Source organism: Lepus europaeus, chromosome 7, assembly GCF_033115175.1.
Source record: "Lepus europaeus isolate LE1 chromosome 7, mLepTim1.pri, whole genome shotgun sequence".
NCBI classification, from domain to species: domain Eukaryota; kingdom Metazoa; phylum Chordata; class Mammalia; order Lagomorpha; family Leporidae; genus Lepus; species Lepus europaeus.
The window spans coordinates 95,790,373-95,808,989 of NC_084833.1; the positions used below are offsets into that span (position 1 = coordinate 95,790,373).

Here is an 18,617-nt window from a genome sequence, read left to right on the forward strand (position 1 = left end):
AAGTTGAAAGCATTCCCACTGATATCCAGAACCAGAAACGGATGCCCACTCTTACCCCTGCTATTCAATACAGCCATAGAAGTTTTAACCAGAGCCATTAGGCAAGAAAAAGAAATCAAAGAAGGAAGTCAAACTATCCTATCCCTCTTTGCAGATGACATGATTCTATATATACAGAGGCTCCAAAAGACTCCACTAAGGGACTATTGGAATTCAGAGAGGAGATTGATAAAGTGGCAGGATATAAAAATCAACAGATAAAAACCAATAATCTTTGTATATACAGACAATGCCATGGCTGAAAAAGAACTTCTAAGATTCATTCCATTAACAATAGCTACAAAAAAATCAACTATGTTGGAATAAATTTAACCAAGGATGTCAAAAGTCTCTACGATGAGAATTACAAAACATTAAAGAAAGAAATAAGACACAAAAAATACAAAAATCTTCCATGTTCATGGACTGGAAGAATCAATACCATCCAAATATCCATACTACCTAAAGAAAGTTATGGATTTAATGTGATACCAATCAAAATACCAAGGACATTATTCACGGATCTAGAAAAAATGATGCTGAAATTCATATGGAGACACAGGAGACCTCAAATAGCTAAAGCAATATTATACAACAAAAACAAAGCCATGGGCTGGTGCTGTGGTATAGCGGGTTAAAGCCCTTGCCTGAAGTGCCGACATCCCATTTGGTTGAGGCTTTGAGACCCGGCTGATCCACTTCCAGTCCAGCTCCCCAGTAATGTGCCTGGGAAAGGAGCTCAACTCCAGCCATTGTGGCTTTCTGGGGCGTGAACCAGCAGATGGAAGACGTCTCTCTCTGTCTCTACCTCTTTGCAACTCTTTCAAATAAATAAAATAAATCATAAAAAAAAAAAAGAGCCAGAGGCATCCCAATACCATATTTGAAGACATACTACAGGGCAATTATAATCAAAACAGCTTGGTACTAGTACAAAAACAGATGGAAACACAGAACAGAAATGCCAGAAATCAACCCACACGTCTACAACAAACTTATCTCCGACAAAAGAGCTAAAATCAATTCCTGGAGCAAGGACAGTCTCTTGAACAAATGGTGCTGGGGAAACTGGATCTCCACAGGCAGAAGTATGAAGCAAGACCGCCACCTTACACCTTACACAAAAATCCACGCAAAATGGATTAAAGACCTAAATCTATGACCAAATACCATCAAATTACTAGAGAACATTGAGGAAACCCTGCAAGACATTGGCATAGGCAAAGACCACAGAGGCACAGGCAATCAAAGCCAAAATTGACAAATGGGATGACATCAAATTGAGAAACTTCTGCACTGCAAAAAAACACTCAGCAAAGTGAACAGGCAACTGACAGAATAGGAGAAATTATTTGCAAACTATACAACTGATAAAGGATTAATAACCAAAATACATAAAAAGATCAAGAAACTCAACAACAACAAAAACTCTATTGAGAAATGAGCAAACAACTTAAACAGGCATTTATCAAAAGAGAAAATCCAAATGGTCAACAGACACATGAAAAAGTGCTCAGGATAACTAGCCATCAGTGAAATGCAAATCAAAATCACATGAGGTTTTATCTCACCCCTGTCAGAATGGCTTTCATAGAGAAATCAACAAACAACAAATGCTAACAAGGATGTGAGAGAAAAAGGTACCCTAATCCACTGTTGGTGGGAATGTAAACTGGTAAAGCCACCATGGAAGACAGTACGGAGATATCTCAGAAATCTGAATACAGACCTACCATATGACCCAGTCATCCCACTCCTGGGAATTTACCAAGGCAAATGAAAATGAGTTATCTGTACCCCCAGGTTTATTGCAGCTCAATTCATAATAGCTAAGATGTAGAATTAACCCAAATGCCCACCAACTGAAACTGGATAAAGAAATTATGGAATATATACACCATGAAATTCTATACAGCAGTAAAAAATGAAATCCTGTTGTTTTCAACAAAATGGATGAAATTGGAAAACATCATACTTAGTGAAATAAGCCAGTCCCAAAAAGGACAAATACCATATATTCTCTCTGATCTGTGAGAATAGAGCATCTAAAAGGTAATCAATAAAAGTGAAATTAACACTTTGAAATGCAATGGACTTTGAACAGTCCTTGTCTCAACTTTTTTTTTTTAATATACAATTTGTAGAACTCTACACTTGGTATAAAGTTAATCATATATGTATAACATCTATTGCAAATAAATCTTGGGGCCGGCGCCGTGGCTCACTTGATTAATCATCTGCCTGTGGCACGAGCATCCCATATGGGCACCGGGTTCTAGTCCCGGTTGCTCCTCTTCCAGTCCAGCTCTCTGCTGTGGCCCAGGAAAGCAGTGGAGGATGGCCCAAGTGCTTGGGCCCCTGCACCTGCATGGGAGATCAGGAGAAAGCACCTGGCTCCTGACTTCGGATCGGTGCAATTCTGGCCGTAGCGGCCATTTAGGGGTTGAATTAGGGGTTGAACCAACGGAAGGAAGATCTTTCTCTCTGTCTGTCTCTCTCCTCTCTCTCACTGTCTATAACTCTATAGAGTTATAAATAAAATAAAATAAAAAAGGAAGGAAGGAAAGAAAAGAAATCTTAGTAAAAAAATAAGAATAGGTATAGGAGTGGGATGAAGAAGAGGGGAGGGAGTATGGGTGGAAGGGCAGTTACAGTGGTAAGAAAAACTATGTTCCTAAAGTTATATTTATAAAATGCATGACGTTTGTATTCCTTAAATAAAAGGTTTCTGTGGGAAGAAATAAAAAAAAAAAAAGAATGAAATGCTGATAGCAAACTTAGTGATAAAAAAAAAACTAGTCAACATGTTGGAGAAGAGAAGCAAACTGATGGAGGGGAGTTGTTGCTGGGTAATTTTTCAATTGTAAAGAAAACAACTAGTCAGGGCTTAAGTATCACAGAGTTCTTTTCAAAATTTCAGATAATCCACAACACACTTCTTCATTCCAAAACTCAACTGTTATGACTACCCCAGAAAGCATTAAGTATTAAATATGGTCTATAATCATGTGAGTATTTTCCTATCAATGACTGGTGCCTCTGGGTCAATACTTCCATCCAGGTAATACATAGCCATACTAAAGATTACTTTTATGCCATACAAATAAATCCTACAGATAGTAGTCATAAAAAGGATAATTTTGGGGGCTGGTGCTGTGGCACAGCTTGTTAACACCCCACCTGCAGCACCAGCATCCGATATTGGTGCTGATTCAAGTCCCAGATGCTCCACTTCCAATCCAAATCCCTGCAAATGTGCCTCGGAGAGCAGCAAAGGATGGCCCAAGTCCTTTGGCCCGTGCAAACACATGGGAGACCCAGAAGAAGCTCCTGGCTTCCTGGTTTCACATCAGCTCAGCTCCATCTGTCATGGCCATTTGGGAAGTGAACCAGAGGAGGAAAACACCTCTCCCTCTCTCTCTCTGTTTCTATCTCTCTCCATAACTCTTTCAAATAAATAAAATAAATCTTTATAAAAAATAAGAAAAAAGATAATTTTGCCTTTGGTAAGATTACAAAAATGGAGATAGGATTCAAATATAATGGTGGATAGCCTCAGAACATTCTCTTGACACCATTATACTTTTCAGTACATCCTTATTTCTATACTTTTCCTTTGAGGAATGATCAAAGTTGTAACTACATATTACTACAACAAATATATGTTCTCTTTTCAATATGTTCTCTATTCAGATAGAATTATCTTCCAATGAAATATATGATGTGTGGATTAAGACCTAAAGAATAAACAGGAGGTAAATCAGGGAAGAATGGAGAGAAATATACTAGGCCAAGGAAAAGACTCTGCACTCTGCAAAGGCACTGAGGGCAAGCAAAGACTGGGCAAAGGCAGGAGGGAAAGCAGCTACTTCAGATGTCAAGAAAAGAGATGACTGTCACCTTTAGACAGCATGTTAGACACAAAAATCAAAAAAAAAAAAAGAATTTTATCTGAAGTATAAGGATAGAAAACAGTCTAATATTCTATATGCTATGAGTTTGCATTTATATATCATCTAGAAATTGGATTTTTTATTTTATTTAGCTAAAAATCTGCTATTTAAAGAAATAATCCTCCAATAGTATATAACAATTACTTCTAGCTGTATAGCACAGACATGAAAGATACTTTAAGGAGGGTAAAAAAATAAGTTGAATCATACAAAAAACAGGTATATCCATGGATCTATTTTTAATGGCCTAATTAGTATGGCTGCTAAATGACTAACATGAACATTTTGTGTACTCACTAAGTGTCAGGGAAAGTAAAGTATATTAACAGTAAGATGATGACACAAATAGTACAGTAAGTGCAAAGCTACAATAATGTTGATTTTAAAATCAAAATATTTGCTATGGAAAATTGAGAACACACTGCCCTATACAAATAAGGAACTGAAAAATATATATTGAATAAAGGTTAAATCTCACTCCTTAAAAACTGAAAGCAAATCACAAACTCAATTTTCACAGTCTTGTTATAAATTTGTCTGTTTTACTATGGTCATGGGGACCAACTGCAAAAATTGGTATAAAATATAAAAAATAATCTAAGAGTTTACATATTATGGGAATCACAGTAACATCAGCATAGGGGACTTATGACATACCTTAAAATCAAATCCAATGGCAATGTTAAGGCAATAATCAAGTATTATCAAACTATTACTGAAAAGACTTTAAATCACCATTCAAAAAAATGATGTTACATATAAAACTATGAGCTTATCTGTTTCCTATTTATTTATTAATGTTTCTATGATCTCTAAGATCATTTTAGTAAATTCCTTGATTTCTTCAAGAGGAACATCTGTAAACTCTATTTATGTAGCTGCACAAGGACCATAATAATACATTGCTTCTTTATCAACAGTGTGAACACAACTTTAAAGCCACTGCCCCACTATGCAATGACTACTTCATTCTTTAATGCAAATAACAAGCTGAATTTCCTGTACTGTTTTTTACAAAATATAAAGCTAAATTCTTTTGTATTAAATGTGTGCAGGATATTACTTAACTGAAGGATTATTATTATTTTAGGGGTCATCTGGGAACTAATATATTAAAGAAATAGAGAAGGGGCCGGCGCCATGACGCAGCGGGTTAAAGCCCTGGCCTGAGACGCAAGCATCCCATATGGGCGCTGGTTCTAGTCCCAGCTGCTCCTCCTCCAAACCAGCTCTCTGCTATGGCCTGGGATAGCAGTAGAAGATGGCCCAAGTCCTTGGGCCCCTGTACCCACGTGGGAGACCCAGAAGAAGCTCCTGGCTCCTGGTTTCGGATTGGTGCACCTCCGGCCATTGTGGCCATCTGGGGAGTGAACCAGCAGATGGAGGACCTCTCTCTGTGTCTCTACCTTTCTCTGTAACTCTCTTTCAAATAAATAAAATAAATCTTAAAAAAAAAAAAAAAACGAACTAGAGAGGCCAACATCATGACAGTGGATAAAGACACTACCTGCAATGCTGGCATACCATCCATATGGGCACTGGTTCATGTCCTGGCTGTTCCACTTCCAATCCAGCTCCCTGCTAATGGCCTGGGAAAGCAGTAGAAGATGGCCCCTACCATCCACATGGGAAACCTGGAAGAAGCTCCTGGCTTCTGGCTTTGGCCTGGCCAAGGGCTGGCCATTATAGGTATCTCAGGAGTAACCCAGAGAATAGATCTCTCTGTCTCATCCTATCTCTCTGTAATTCTGACTTTGATCTAAATAAAACTTTTTTAAAAATAAGGAATTGGGATTATATTTTTGCTAAAATTGGCACTCTCCAAAATTCAGTGGACCTCACCATTCAATGTCCAAGCACATATTATACAGGGATGCTATGTAATTGAGTTATTGAGTTATTTTTAAGTAAAATCTACAATCATGGAAAGTCCAGATAGATGATTTCAAACACCAAGGATCATATTTAAAATTTACAATTAAAAAAATACAAAAAAATCAGATATTCACATAAAAATATTTCAATATCTCTTAGATGTTCTACACTGTGCCAAAATTACCCTAGAAACTAGATATTAATTGGAAGAATAACACTAAATATACCATAAAGAGAAAGACAAATAAGCAAACTAATGATTATAAGTGCTGATGACTTCACTAAAACCACACTGACATTCACAAGTCTTTGAATTAAGAGACTCCCCTCCTTTATATAACTTATCATTTCCAAAAAATAGCTAACAATTAAAGGATTCGTCCCTGTTTGACTCTCTAATGGATGAGATTTTCTTTTCTATAAAAGAGTAAAATTTGTAGAAGTACTTAAGTTTTCCTCTAGAAAGTCATCAAATTTGCATGCAGTAGTAACAGCTTTGAATTCCACTCTCATTTCTGAAGAAAATATGCAAATTTTTGGCCCTGATAGTATAAAGTAATTTAACAGCAGTGAAGAACTCTTTCAGAACTGTTGACAGAAACTTGCTTTTCATATATATCTGATAAATCTTGAACCAAATGTGCAAGTGTCCCATTTCTGCAAAGAAGATGAAAATGTGTCCTACTGGTCAAAGAATCTTCCTAGAAGAAAAGCTTTTCTCTCTGAAGCTTCAAAAGGCTATATAGTTTCCAAAAGAGATTGACAAACAGATATTCTACTTTGTGTACCACTTTGAATTCTACATTGAATACTACTCTATTGAGTTCTGAGGGTCACAGTTCAAAATTAGAAAGGAACTAGAAATCATAAAGATACCAGTAGTATCAGAATTGTGTGCCCAATGGCTGAGATACAGCCTGTCAGTTACTCCATGATATCCTTAAAAGAAGTATTTTTTAACAGATTATCTGCTCCATTTTTTTTCTTTTTTTCCAAGCTACAAACCAACTCAACAGTTTCCACTGAACACAGATTCATCTTTCTCTACATGGCTCCCTTTGCTTTTCTAAAATACTTTAAGACCTGATTTCATGTATGTAAATTACAGAATAATGGCAAACAAATTTTACTCGAGGTAAATGTAAGTAATAAAATCTAATGCAATATGGCAAAGTTCAGTCAAAAGACTGATCATTTGACAGGGCAAGCAAAGCTTTGCCACAGGAACTGACATATAACAAAAATCTCAAACTCAGGTCCAATCATACTGGTTAGGGTCTCATACAGTAATTTAAAATATCTGATTAATTATTCCAAATCGATTAAGTGTATCATGTTCCCAAATGTTCAATGCAGAGATCTTAGCCAGTTTATAACAATTATTTCCCTGAGTTAAGAGTGCAACCCTGAGATTAAGAAATAAAACACTCTCTTTCTCTGTCTCTTGATCTTTCTCTCTCTCACTCTGTCTCTTATGCTCTCCTCTCTTTTCCTTCTTCGCCCCTTCCCTCCAGTCTGTCAGGTTTACCCCACCAATAAACCCTTTCTCTTGGGGCAGAAAAAAAAGAGAGAAAGAGAAAGAAAGAGAGAAGGAAAGAGAGAGAGAGAGAGAGAAAGGAAGGAAGGAAGGAAGGAAGGAAGGAAGGAAGGAAGGAAGGAAGGAAGGAAGGAAGGAAGACATAACCATTTATATTTTTAGGTAAATGTATATTAATAGCTATATAAATCTTTTTTCCTGTGTTTATTTTGTCCTCTTATGGAAATGCTTGAAACTTTTAAGTGAATAAGCAATATAAAAGTAGTATCAAGGATCAGCATTTGACCTAGCAGTTTATAAGTACGTTGGAATGCCGACATCTCATGTTGGGTGCCCCTGGATTCAACTTCTGGCTCTGGCTCCCGATTCCAGGTTCCTTGGAGGCAGCAGTTGATTTCTCAAATAGTTGATCTCTGCCACCCACATGGATTGAATTCCTAGAAGCAATAGTTCTGGTCTAGCCACTGAAGCATCTGGGCAGTAAACCAGCAGATGGGAGCATGTTCGTTAGTTCTCTCTCTCTCCCCCACTTCATGTGTGTGTGTATGTGTGTGTGTTTTGTCTCTGTGTCTCTCTGCCTTCCAAATAAATAAATAAAACAAAAATAGCCAGAAAAAGCACAGGAATAGTAGATTAGAAGATTCTAACACATGTACAAATATATCCAATTTGAAAAGATAAATTCTATAAAGTACACTGTATAATTCTTTGAGATTTACTAAAAATCTAAACATACCGTTACCACATGATTAAGCAACTATATTGCTTGGTTTTCACTGTTTGGTTTTAATCCAAGGGAGCTGAAAACTTACATTTACTAAAAAACTTGAATACACATACTGATAGCAGCTTTACTCATAATTGCAAAAACTTGGAATTAACCAAGAAGTCATTCAATACATGAATGTATAAACAAAATGTGACTCCTACAGTTAACAGAATATCATTCTGCACTAAAAATAAATGAGTTGGGGCCAGTGCTGTAGGTAAAGCCAGCACTTGCAGTGCTGGCATCCCAAATGGGCACTGGTTGGAGTCCGGGCTGCTCTACTTCTGATCCAGTTCTCTGCTGTGGCCTGGGAAAGCAGTGGAAGATGGCCCAAGTCCTTGGGCCCCTGCACCCACATGGGAGACCTGGAGAAGCTCCTGGCTTAGGACTGGACACTGCAGCCATTTGAAAAGTGAACCAGCAGATGGAAGACCTGTCTTCCTCTCTCTCTCTCTCTCTTTCTCTCTGCCTCTGCTTCTCTGCAACTCTACCTTTCAAATAAATTAATAAATCTTAAAAAAAAAAAAAAAATAGAAAGACCATATAAAAAATTAGCTGTCTATCACAAAAAGATGTAGAAGAAACTTAAATGAACATTACCAAATGAAAGAAGCCAATCTGAAATGGCTACATACTGCATGATTCCAACTATATGACACTATGGAAAAGGCAAAACTACAGAGACAATAAAAAAGATCACTGGCTGCAAGGAGCTAAGGCATAGGAAAGGATAAAGAGGTAAAAAACAGAGAATGTTTAGGAAAGTGAAATTAATCTCCATGATACTACAATGGCAAACACAACTCATCACATATTTGTTCAAACCCACAGAATATAAAATACCAAGACAGAACCCTAACGTAAACTCAGACTCTGGGTGGTTATGACCTGTCAACAAAGATCCATCTATCATAACAAATGTACCGCCCTGGTGGGGTATATTAGTAATGGGGAAGATTACGCATATGTAGGGATAGAGCTACCTGGGAAATCTCAGTACCTTCCTGCCAATTTTCTATGAATTGAAAGCTGCTCTTAAAACAAAAAGCCTTTGAGGTTTCCAAAGAAGGAAAAACTGCTACTTTTTGAAAAGATTATAAAAAGGGTTTCATGAAGGAGGCAAAGACAAACAACGCAAAGTAGATTGCTGACACACTTTTTTTTAAATGTACATGTAAACATTTCAAAAAGACAGATACATTATATGTAAGACAGTCTTGAAGATAGGCCTGGAAAATGGGACTATCCTATGGCAAGGCTAAACCATAGAAATATCTAGTACTTAATATAGTTAACACTAAAAAATTATTAAAGTATCAGAGTATAAAATTATCAAGACAACAAGACAGTTGAGAAAAATTTGGCAACAATATAAGATTAGACAGAACAGCACACCTAGTTTTAGCTGTCCTTCCCTAGACCCTTTTTATTCTTGTTTGTAATTTCTCATTCTTGATCCCTTATTCTGTTTAACAAATGTGAATTATCTACATTTTTAAATACTAGACATCACAACTTAACAGAAACAGAAACTGTCATAAACACATTCTTTATACTATAATCTGACTTAGTAATGATGTTAACCTGAAGAAAATTCTACGGATATTGACTTTGCACATTGTCATCTACTTTCATACTGACAGAAAATATAGTAATCATTGAGAATAATCCTTTAAAATCAGTTATAAACTTCATTATAAATCCTAAACCTAATTCTCCAAACCAACTATTGACATTGTCCTTCAGCATCAAAGAGCTATCATGTAAACATAAGTCCTTTCATAGTTTTAAATCCTGTTACCACTTACTAACTGTACATCTGGACAAGTTATTTACCTCTCTCTGTCTCAGTCTCCTGCCCTATAAAAATGTGATAATGACATGAACAACCTCAAGAGCTATTGTGAGAACTGAGTGAGTTAATTTACTTAACTCTCAATACTGCAATTCAGCCAAGTTGGCTCTTCAATTTATTCTATTTAAATGTATGCTCATGAGGATTTCATGTGATATCATGGATTTAAATAATATATATATGCTATTAACTGCCAAATTTCTCTCTCCAGTCCAGGCTTCTCCCAACTATTTCCAACTGCCTACATGACATCTCTGCTTATTCCACATCTAAAAGGAATCCAAACTTAAAATATGTAAAATAGATTTCTAATATTTGCCATTAAACCTACTCTTATTCTTACTACCACAACTCAAATAATGGCTACTCTATTCATTCAGCTGCTTTTTGCCTCCTCTCTTTAAGCCTATTACCCATTCATTATCCCATCCAAACCATCATAAAAACCCTGTCAAAATACATACAGAAAATAATTATACATACACAAAATGCAATCACTTCTAACCATCTCCTTAGCTACTATCTTGTTCTGTATTACTGCAAAGCCTACCTAGACTCCAGCTTCTGCCCTTTTTCTCTTTCAATCTGTTCTTAACACACACACCAAGATGGTCCTATCAAAATATATCTTCTGGGCCGGCGCCGTGGCTCAACAGGCTAATCCTCCGCCTTGCGGCGCCGGCACACCGGGTTCTAGTCCCGGTCAGGGCACCGATCCTGTCCCGGTTGCCCCTCTTCCAGGCCAGCTCTCTGCTGTGGCCAGGGATTGCAGTGGAGGATGGCCCAAGTGCTTGGGCCCTGCACCCCATGGGAGACCAGGATAAGCACCTGGCTCCTGCCATTGGAACAGCGCGGTGCGCCGGCCGCAGCGCGCTACCGCGGCGGCCATTGGAGGGTGAACCAACGGCAAAAGGAAGACCTTTCTCTCTGTCTCTCTCTCTCACTGTCCACTCTGCCTGTCAAAAATAAAAAAAAAAAAAAAAAAAAAAAAAAAAATAGTAATTAAAAAAAAATATATATATCTTCTGAGGCTGGTGCTGTGGCGCAATGAGTTAACACCCTGGCCTGAAGCGCCAGCATCCCATATGGGCACTGGTTAGAGACCTGGCTGCTCCACTTCTGATCCAGCTCTCTGCTGTAGCCTGGGAAAGCAGTGGAAGATGGGCCAAGTCTTTGAACCCCTGTACCCACATGGGAGACCTGGAAGAAGCTCCTGGCTCCTGGCTTTGGATCAGCACAGCTCTGGCCGTTGCAGACAATTGGGGAGTGAACCAGCGGATGGAAGACCTCTCTCTCTTTCTGTGCCTCTCCTTCTCTGAGTAACTTTGACTTTCAAATAAATAAATAAATAAATCTTTAAAAAATACATATCTTCTGCTCAAAACCCACTAATAGCTTCTCTCATCAGTCAGAATAAAACCCACTTCCTGACTATGATTGTTCAAGTTTAACATGACCTGGTCTCTCACAATCTCTCTAACCTGGATCTCCTACTTCCTGCTCTCTTATTCATTCCACTCCAGCAACACTAGTTCCCTTGCTGTTCTTCCTACACATTATACTTGTTCCTATCTTTGTGCCTTTAAATTCTCTGTCCCCATGCCTAGAATGCTTTACAAAGGGAGTCACTCCTTCATTCACTTCAAGTCTGCATCAGTGTCACTTTTTCAATGAGATTCAAACTGAGTACCCCCATCCACATGTCACTGAAAATCTTTAGCACCCTACCATAGGATATAAAATGTTCTAAAATACTTTAAAATTAATTTATTCTTTGTAGTATTTACCAACTGTATCCCTACTCAAATAAAAGTTCTATGCAGGCAGGGGTTTCTGGTTTTTCTCATCAATAGATGAATGAATCATAGAACAAAATAATTCATTTAAAATGAAACAAATATCTAACTCAAGTCTCTCATTGTGTAGGAAAGAATTCAAAGGTCAGTTTGACCCACATAAAGTCAGTCAGAAGGCAGTAGGCCCTGAATAGAAGCAGGTCTCCTTGGCCCCAGACATAGGCTTTCTTCCAACAGGGAATGATGGTGGAATGTAAGAGAACAAACATGAAAATAAATTTTAAAAACAAGTAAACAAGTAAGTATACATAAACACACAGACACATCTCATATTAGAACACTGTCATGGAAAGGAAAAACATTACACAAGGTGATTGTGTCAATAAATAAATGTTTATTACTTACCTCTACCCCAGATTTTTTTGATGATATCTGTGTTATAGTTTCTTTGAATTTATTTGCCTTCTCCAGTTGGGCTTTAAGTTGTTCAGCTAATTCCTTCAGAAAGAAAAACAGGTAAAACAGCAAGAAACAGAGGTTAATTCTACATTACAGAATATTTCAAATTTATAAAACAGAAGGGAAAAGAGCATGACAATGATCCATGTAGCCATCACCTAACCTCAATCATAAACTCAATGCCTAGTAAATCAATTTTTAATGAACTTAGTTACAGATTTCTCAAATATATATAGCATATATTCATGCTTTGAAGATAAATAATAGAAGCCAGTATTGTGACACTGTGAGTTAAGTCTCCACTTGTGTCACAACATTCCATATCAGAGTGCTGGTTCAAGTATTAACTGCTCTGCTTCTGATCCAGCTTCCTGCTAATGTGCCTGAGAAGGCAGCAGATGATGACTTAAGTATTGGGCCCTTGTCACCCAGGTGGGAGATCCAGATGGAGATCCTGGCTCAGCCTCAGCTGTTGCAGAAATCTGAGGAATGTAACAGCAAATGGAAGATGGGTCTCAGTCTCTGTCTGTCTGTCTGTCTCTCTCTCTCTCTCTCTGTCATTTTGCCTTTCAAGTACATAAATTAACAAATTTTTGAATGTAGGTAATTTCAAAGACATATGAGTATATTTGGGGGGAAAAAGGAAGACAGAAGAAGTACATACCTTAAGAATGTCATTTTTAGGGGCTGGCACTGTGGGCCTAGAGAGTAAAGTCACTGCCTGCAGTGCTGGCATCTCAAATGGGTGCCAGTTCAAGTGCCGGCTACTCGACTTCTCTGCTATGGCCAGGGAAAACAGTAGAGGACAGACCAAGTGCTTGGGCCCCTGCACCCGTGCAGGAGACCTGGAAGAAGCTCCTGGCTCCTGGCTTCAGATCAGCCCAGCTCCGGCCATTGCGGCCATTTGGGGAGTGAACCAGTGGATGGAAGACCTCTTTCTCTCTCTCTCTCTCTCTCTCTCTCTCTGCCTCTGCATTTCTGTAGTTATGCCTTTCAAGTAAATAAATAAATCCTTAAAAAATAAGAATGTCAGGATGGCGCTGTGGTGCAGCTGGTTAATGCCCTGGCCTGAAGCACCAGCATCCCATATGGGTGCCGGTCCGAGAACTGGCTGCTCCACTTCCGATCCAGCTCTCTGCTATGGCCTGGGAAAGCAGCGGAAGATGGCCCAAGTGCTTGGGCCCCTTCACCCATAAGGGAGACCCAGAAGAAGCTGCTGGCTCCTGGCTTCAGATCAGCACATCTCCAGCCATTGCAGCCACATAGGGAGTGAACCAAATAGGGAGTGAACCAGTGGATAGAAGACCTCTCTGTGTGTGTCTCTCTCTCTTTCTCTGCCTCCCTTCTCTCTGTGTATCTCTTTCAATAAGTAAATAAATCTTTAAAAAAAAAAAAAAACAGATATTCCTTTTATTAGACAAACATGCTCTTAGGCCGGCGCCGCGGCTCACAATAGGCTAATCCTCCACCTGCAGCACCGGCACACCGGGTTCTAGTCCTGGTCGGGGCACCGGATTCTATCCCGGTTGCTCCTCTTCCTGTCCAGCTCTTTGCTGTGGCCCGAGAGTGCAGTGGAGGATGGCCCAAGTGCTTGGGCCCTGCACCCACATGGGAGACCAGGAGAAGCACCTGGCTCCTGGCTTCGCAACAGCGCAGTGCACAGGCCGCAGCGGCCATTGTGGGGGTGAACCAACGACAAAGGAAGACCTTTCTCTCTCTCTCTCTCTCTCTCTCTCTCTCTCTCACTGTCCACTCTTCCTGTCAAAAAAAAAAGACAAACATGCTCATAAAAACAGAAATACTGTGTTTGGCCACATTTTGTCCTATTAGAATATTGTATGAACGTGAAGGCACTTCAAAAATTCTGTGAAAAACAGGATTAAAAGTTATGATTCTTTTTTGTATCAATAAAATTTTGAAATTCATTCTTATGCTAGGTGTTCCAACAGTTCACAAAAAATTCATATTATGAAAAGCCTAGGCCAGCACCGTGGCTCACCTGGCTAATCAATCCTCCACCTGCGGCACCAGCACCCCAGGTTCTAGTCCCAGTTGTGGCGACGGATTCTGTCCCAATTATTCCCTTCCAGTCCAGCTCTCTGCTGCGGCCTGAGAGTGCAGTGGAGGATGGCCCAGGTCCTTGGGCCCTGCACCCCATGGGAAACCAGGAGGAAGTGCCTGGCTTCTGGCTTCGGATGGGCATGGCGCTCCGGCCGCATTGCACCGGCCGTAGTGGCCATTTGGGGGGTGAACCAAGGGAAAAGGAAGACCTTTCTCTCTGTGTCTCTCTCTCTCTCTCACTGTGTAACTCTGCCTTAAAAAAGAAAAAAAAAAAAAAAGCCTAGGCATGGATATATCAAATATTTATACCAAATAAATTTATCATTAATCTTATTTTTCCATGAACTTTAGCACCCTTGCAATATACCAAAACAGAAGACTATTTAATGATCACTAAAATTTCAATTTGAGATGAATATACACATATGACCACAAATGAATTTTCTGTGTCAAGGCATGGAAAGCTATCAGGCTTTGCTATTCTACCAAGTTCAACATACCATAAATTAACATAACAGGAATGTAACAATATAGTGAATGAAAGTAGCTTCTTCCAAATCATGAATCTGTCTATTCAATTCTGAGGGAAATCAGCATTAATATAGAAATTAAATGAGCTAACTAAACAAATCATCTGACACAGTACCTGCTTTATCTAAGGTACTATGATACCCTAAAATTTTTTAAAGAGCTCATTTTTAGGTTCCAAAGTAAAGAAATTTAATAATAAACATTCTTTAAGATCAAAGTTGGCGACTCTAAAGGCTTCCACAGCCTTGGCAACTCATGACTAGAGCCTAGAGAGATTACTGACGCCATGAACAGGAGTGTCAAATTGTTAAGTCAGCAACAGGAGTCACTGTGTACTTACATCTCATGTGGGATCTGTCCTTAATGTGTTGTCTAATGTGCAGTGATGCTATAACTAGTACTGAAACAGTATGTTTACACTTTGTGTTTCTGTGAGGGTGCAAACTGATGAAATCTTTACTAATTATATACAGAATCAATCTTCTGTATATAAAGATAACTGGAAATGAAAAAACCTGGTGTTAAATTGGAAATGGCATAGAAAATTAATTAATTTTTAAAAAAATATTATGTAGGATCTCTGTCTTTAATGTGCTGTACACTGTTATTTAATGCTATAACTAGTACTCCATCAGTATTTTTTCACTTTGTGTTGCTATATGAGGGCAAACTGTTGAAATCTTTACTTAATATATACTAAACTGATCTTCTGTATATAAAGAGAATAGAAAATGAATCTTGATGTGAATGGAAGGGGAGAGGGAGCGGGAAAGGGGAGGGCTGCAGGTGGGAGGGAAGTTATGGGAGGGGGGAAGCCATTATAATCCAAAAGCTGTACTTTGGAAATTTATATTCATTAAATAAAAGTTTAATAAATGACTAAAAAATAAAAATAAATAAATAAAAATTTTAAAAAATAATAATAAACATTCTTAATAACATGACTAAAAATGGGAAAGAAGACAATAGCATTTGTATCTACTTCAAATAACGTTCAACAGCTCAGAAGAGCAATAATAAAGCAAATAGCAAAGCAAAAAAGTAAAAACAGAATTCACATGGTTCTTTAGCATCTTGAATTTCAGAAATTCAACAGAGAAAGTTTATACTGTATTTAGAAAACATAGATTATTGTTTCTAGAAACAGGCGAGAATAATAAGGAATAATAATAAGCAACAGTTATTTTCAATACGTTGTACATCACATTACTGAGGAACTTTCAAAATTACTTATAAGATTTAATTACTACCTTCAAGAAGAACATATGAAAGTCTTACCATATTCCCCATCATCTCTGCCTTGATAATCTTTGCTCCCAGCTTGTTCTTCTCATCAACACTCAGGATGTGGATGGACTCATCCTCTGGACCACTGCTGGAACAAGACACATTGAGATCATATGAAGTACAGGTACAACACCGGTAACAACATCAAGACCCAAATCTTATTGTAACTATTCAGCACTGATAGAAGATTTTGGTTTTAAAACATAAAATTCAGTTCAATATTCTACCACAAATCACTACTTTAAGAATCTCTGTTAAAACAAGAGCACTTGGCAGTTATAATAATGGCTGACCAAAGTCCCAAAGCAATGAGATAAAGAATTTAAAAATCAACTATTCATTATTTATTTAATATTTCCATATTTATTCTAAAAAGAAAATAAACAAAACTAGAATTAAGCCAGATTTCTACATATCCTGAGAAATTTCTAATGCAAATATTGCAAGTTATTAATTATCTAAGCAAGTATAATCAAGAAATCCCACAATTTAATTGACTTCAAAGAATGAAAGCAATGATCATATATTCTTTTGCAAAGACAGTTCAGAATTAGTCAGGCAAAATAAACTAATTTGGCAGGCGCCGTGGCTTATCAGGCTAATCCTCCGCCTTGCGGCGCCGGCACACCGGGTTCTAGTCCCGGTTGGGGCACCGGATTCTATCCCAGTTGCCCCTCTTCCAGGCCAGCTCTCTGCTATGGCCCGGGAAGGCAGTGGAGGATGGCCCAAGTGCTTGGGCCCTGCAACCGCATGGGAGACCAGGAGAAGCACCTGGCTCCTGGCTTCGGTTCAGCGAGATGCGCCGGCCACAGCGGCCATTGGAGGGTGAACCAGTGGCAAAAAGGAAGACCTTTCTCTCTATCTCTCTCTCTCACTATCCACTCTGACTATCAAAAAAATAAAATAAATAAAATAAATAAATAAATAAATAAACTAATTTAAAATTTAGATTATGTCCCAAACCTATACTACAGAAGTATCACATGGAAAAAAAAAATTTCAGACCAGGTCAGATTCCCTAAGCTTCCCATCTTAGAAACAGTCAAAGTTACAGTACTGGGAAGGTAAACCCAGGCAGAGCCTGAAAGACTCTCCAGCGAAGCAGACATAGCTAAGACTCCGTTAATTCCAAGGCAGCTACATTTGATAGAACAGAGTATCAGAGAAGAGACAGACATACAGTGAGTAACCCCCAAAGAACTGCAGAGGGATTCACATAGTAAATCTCATAATTCAGAAACCACTGGGTGGAGTGGCAAGGGTATTGCTTCATCAGTAGGCAGAAATAAGCTCTAGGCTGGGCTCTAGGTCTACTTAACAAAGGTTTTTAAAAACAAGAGTCAATCTGTCCTCAGTTTTACATCCTGTGATTTTAGATCCTGTGAGTTTAAACTGCTTGCTAAATTGGTTTTCTCCGGACTTAAAAAAGTAAAATTCTAGGTGGTCATGCACATGAAACCTCGGATGGAAGCACTTTATGCAAGCTGGCACTACATTCCCCTGGAGAAGCCTCCTCCTGCTGAGAAGCCACCTCCTGACGCAACCCTATCTTGACTTCCCTTCCCAAAGACGCCCCTTTCAGCATGAAGCAGCCAGAGCTATCATCTGCCTACTTCCCACTAACAGATGTTAGGGCTTCCATCTCCTGGAGGAGGGAATGTGAGGAGTCAGATGGGTTAATAGTCAGGGGATTCCAATGGAATTCAGTGTGTAAAATACTTGCTTCCTTCCTCAAAACTTTCAAGATCAAAAAGGCTGCCCTCCTTCCACTGGAATCTCCAAATTTACCATGATATTAGCAAAGGAGCCTCTCCAGAGCCCACAGCTTACTATGAAAACAAGTTACTGGGGCTGGCACTGTGGCATAACAGGTAAAGCCACCACCTGCAGTAACAGCATCCCATATGGGCACCGGTTCAAGACCCAGCTGCGCTACTTCCAATCCAGCTCTCTGCTATGGCCTGGGGAAGCAGTAGAAGATGGCCAAGTGCTTGGGCCCCTACAACTGTGTAGGAGACCCAGAAGAAGCTCCTGGCTCCTGACTTCGGATCGGTGCAGCTCTGGCCATTGTGGCCAATTACGGAGTGAACTAGTGGATGGAACACCTCTTTCTCTCTCTCTCTGCCTTCTCTCTAAGTGTAACTCTGACCTCTGATTTTCAAATAAATAAATAAATCTTTAAAAAAAAAAAAAGATAGAAAATAAAACAAGTTTTCTACCCCACCCTTAGCAGGCCAGACAGGGTGGGGAACTGTAAATGAGGTCTTTGATGTTTCTTTGTCCCCACATGGTAACTGAATGCCAATCTAATTGTCAAGTTTGTTTTTTTGTTCTTTTTTTTTTTCTTCGAAATTGTACTTAAAGCTACTGCCACCAGTCCCCTGTGAGTTTTTCTCTCTTGGAAACCCCCCTCCATGCCACTCTGGCTGGAGGTCCTTGATTCTAATAAATATTT

General features: G+C 38.8%; 1 protein-coding gene across 6 annotated transcripts in view; it reads right to left on the minus strand.

The window, feature by feature from the left end:
- Positions 1 to 18,617, minus strand: part of CWF19L2 (CWF19 like cell cycle control factor 2) — a 155,727-nt gene that overhangs the window by 78,589 nt on the left and 58,521 nt on the right. For 5 of the 6 annotated variants that reach the window (XM_062196955.1, XM_062196956.1, XM_062196952.1 and 2 more), the window contains 2 exons: positions 16,154 to 16,250; positions 12,230 to 12,322 (listed from right to left, as the gene is read on the minus strand). In XM_062196955.1, the coding sequence (XP_062052939.1) occupies positions 12,230 to 12,322; positions 16,154 to 16,250 (190 nt within the window). The remainder of the gene's footprint in view (positions 1 to 12,229; positions 12,323 to 16,153; positions 16,251 to 18,617) is intronic. The other variant, XM_062196954.1, reaches the window with a different exon arrangement.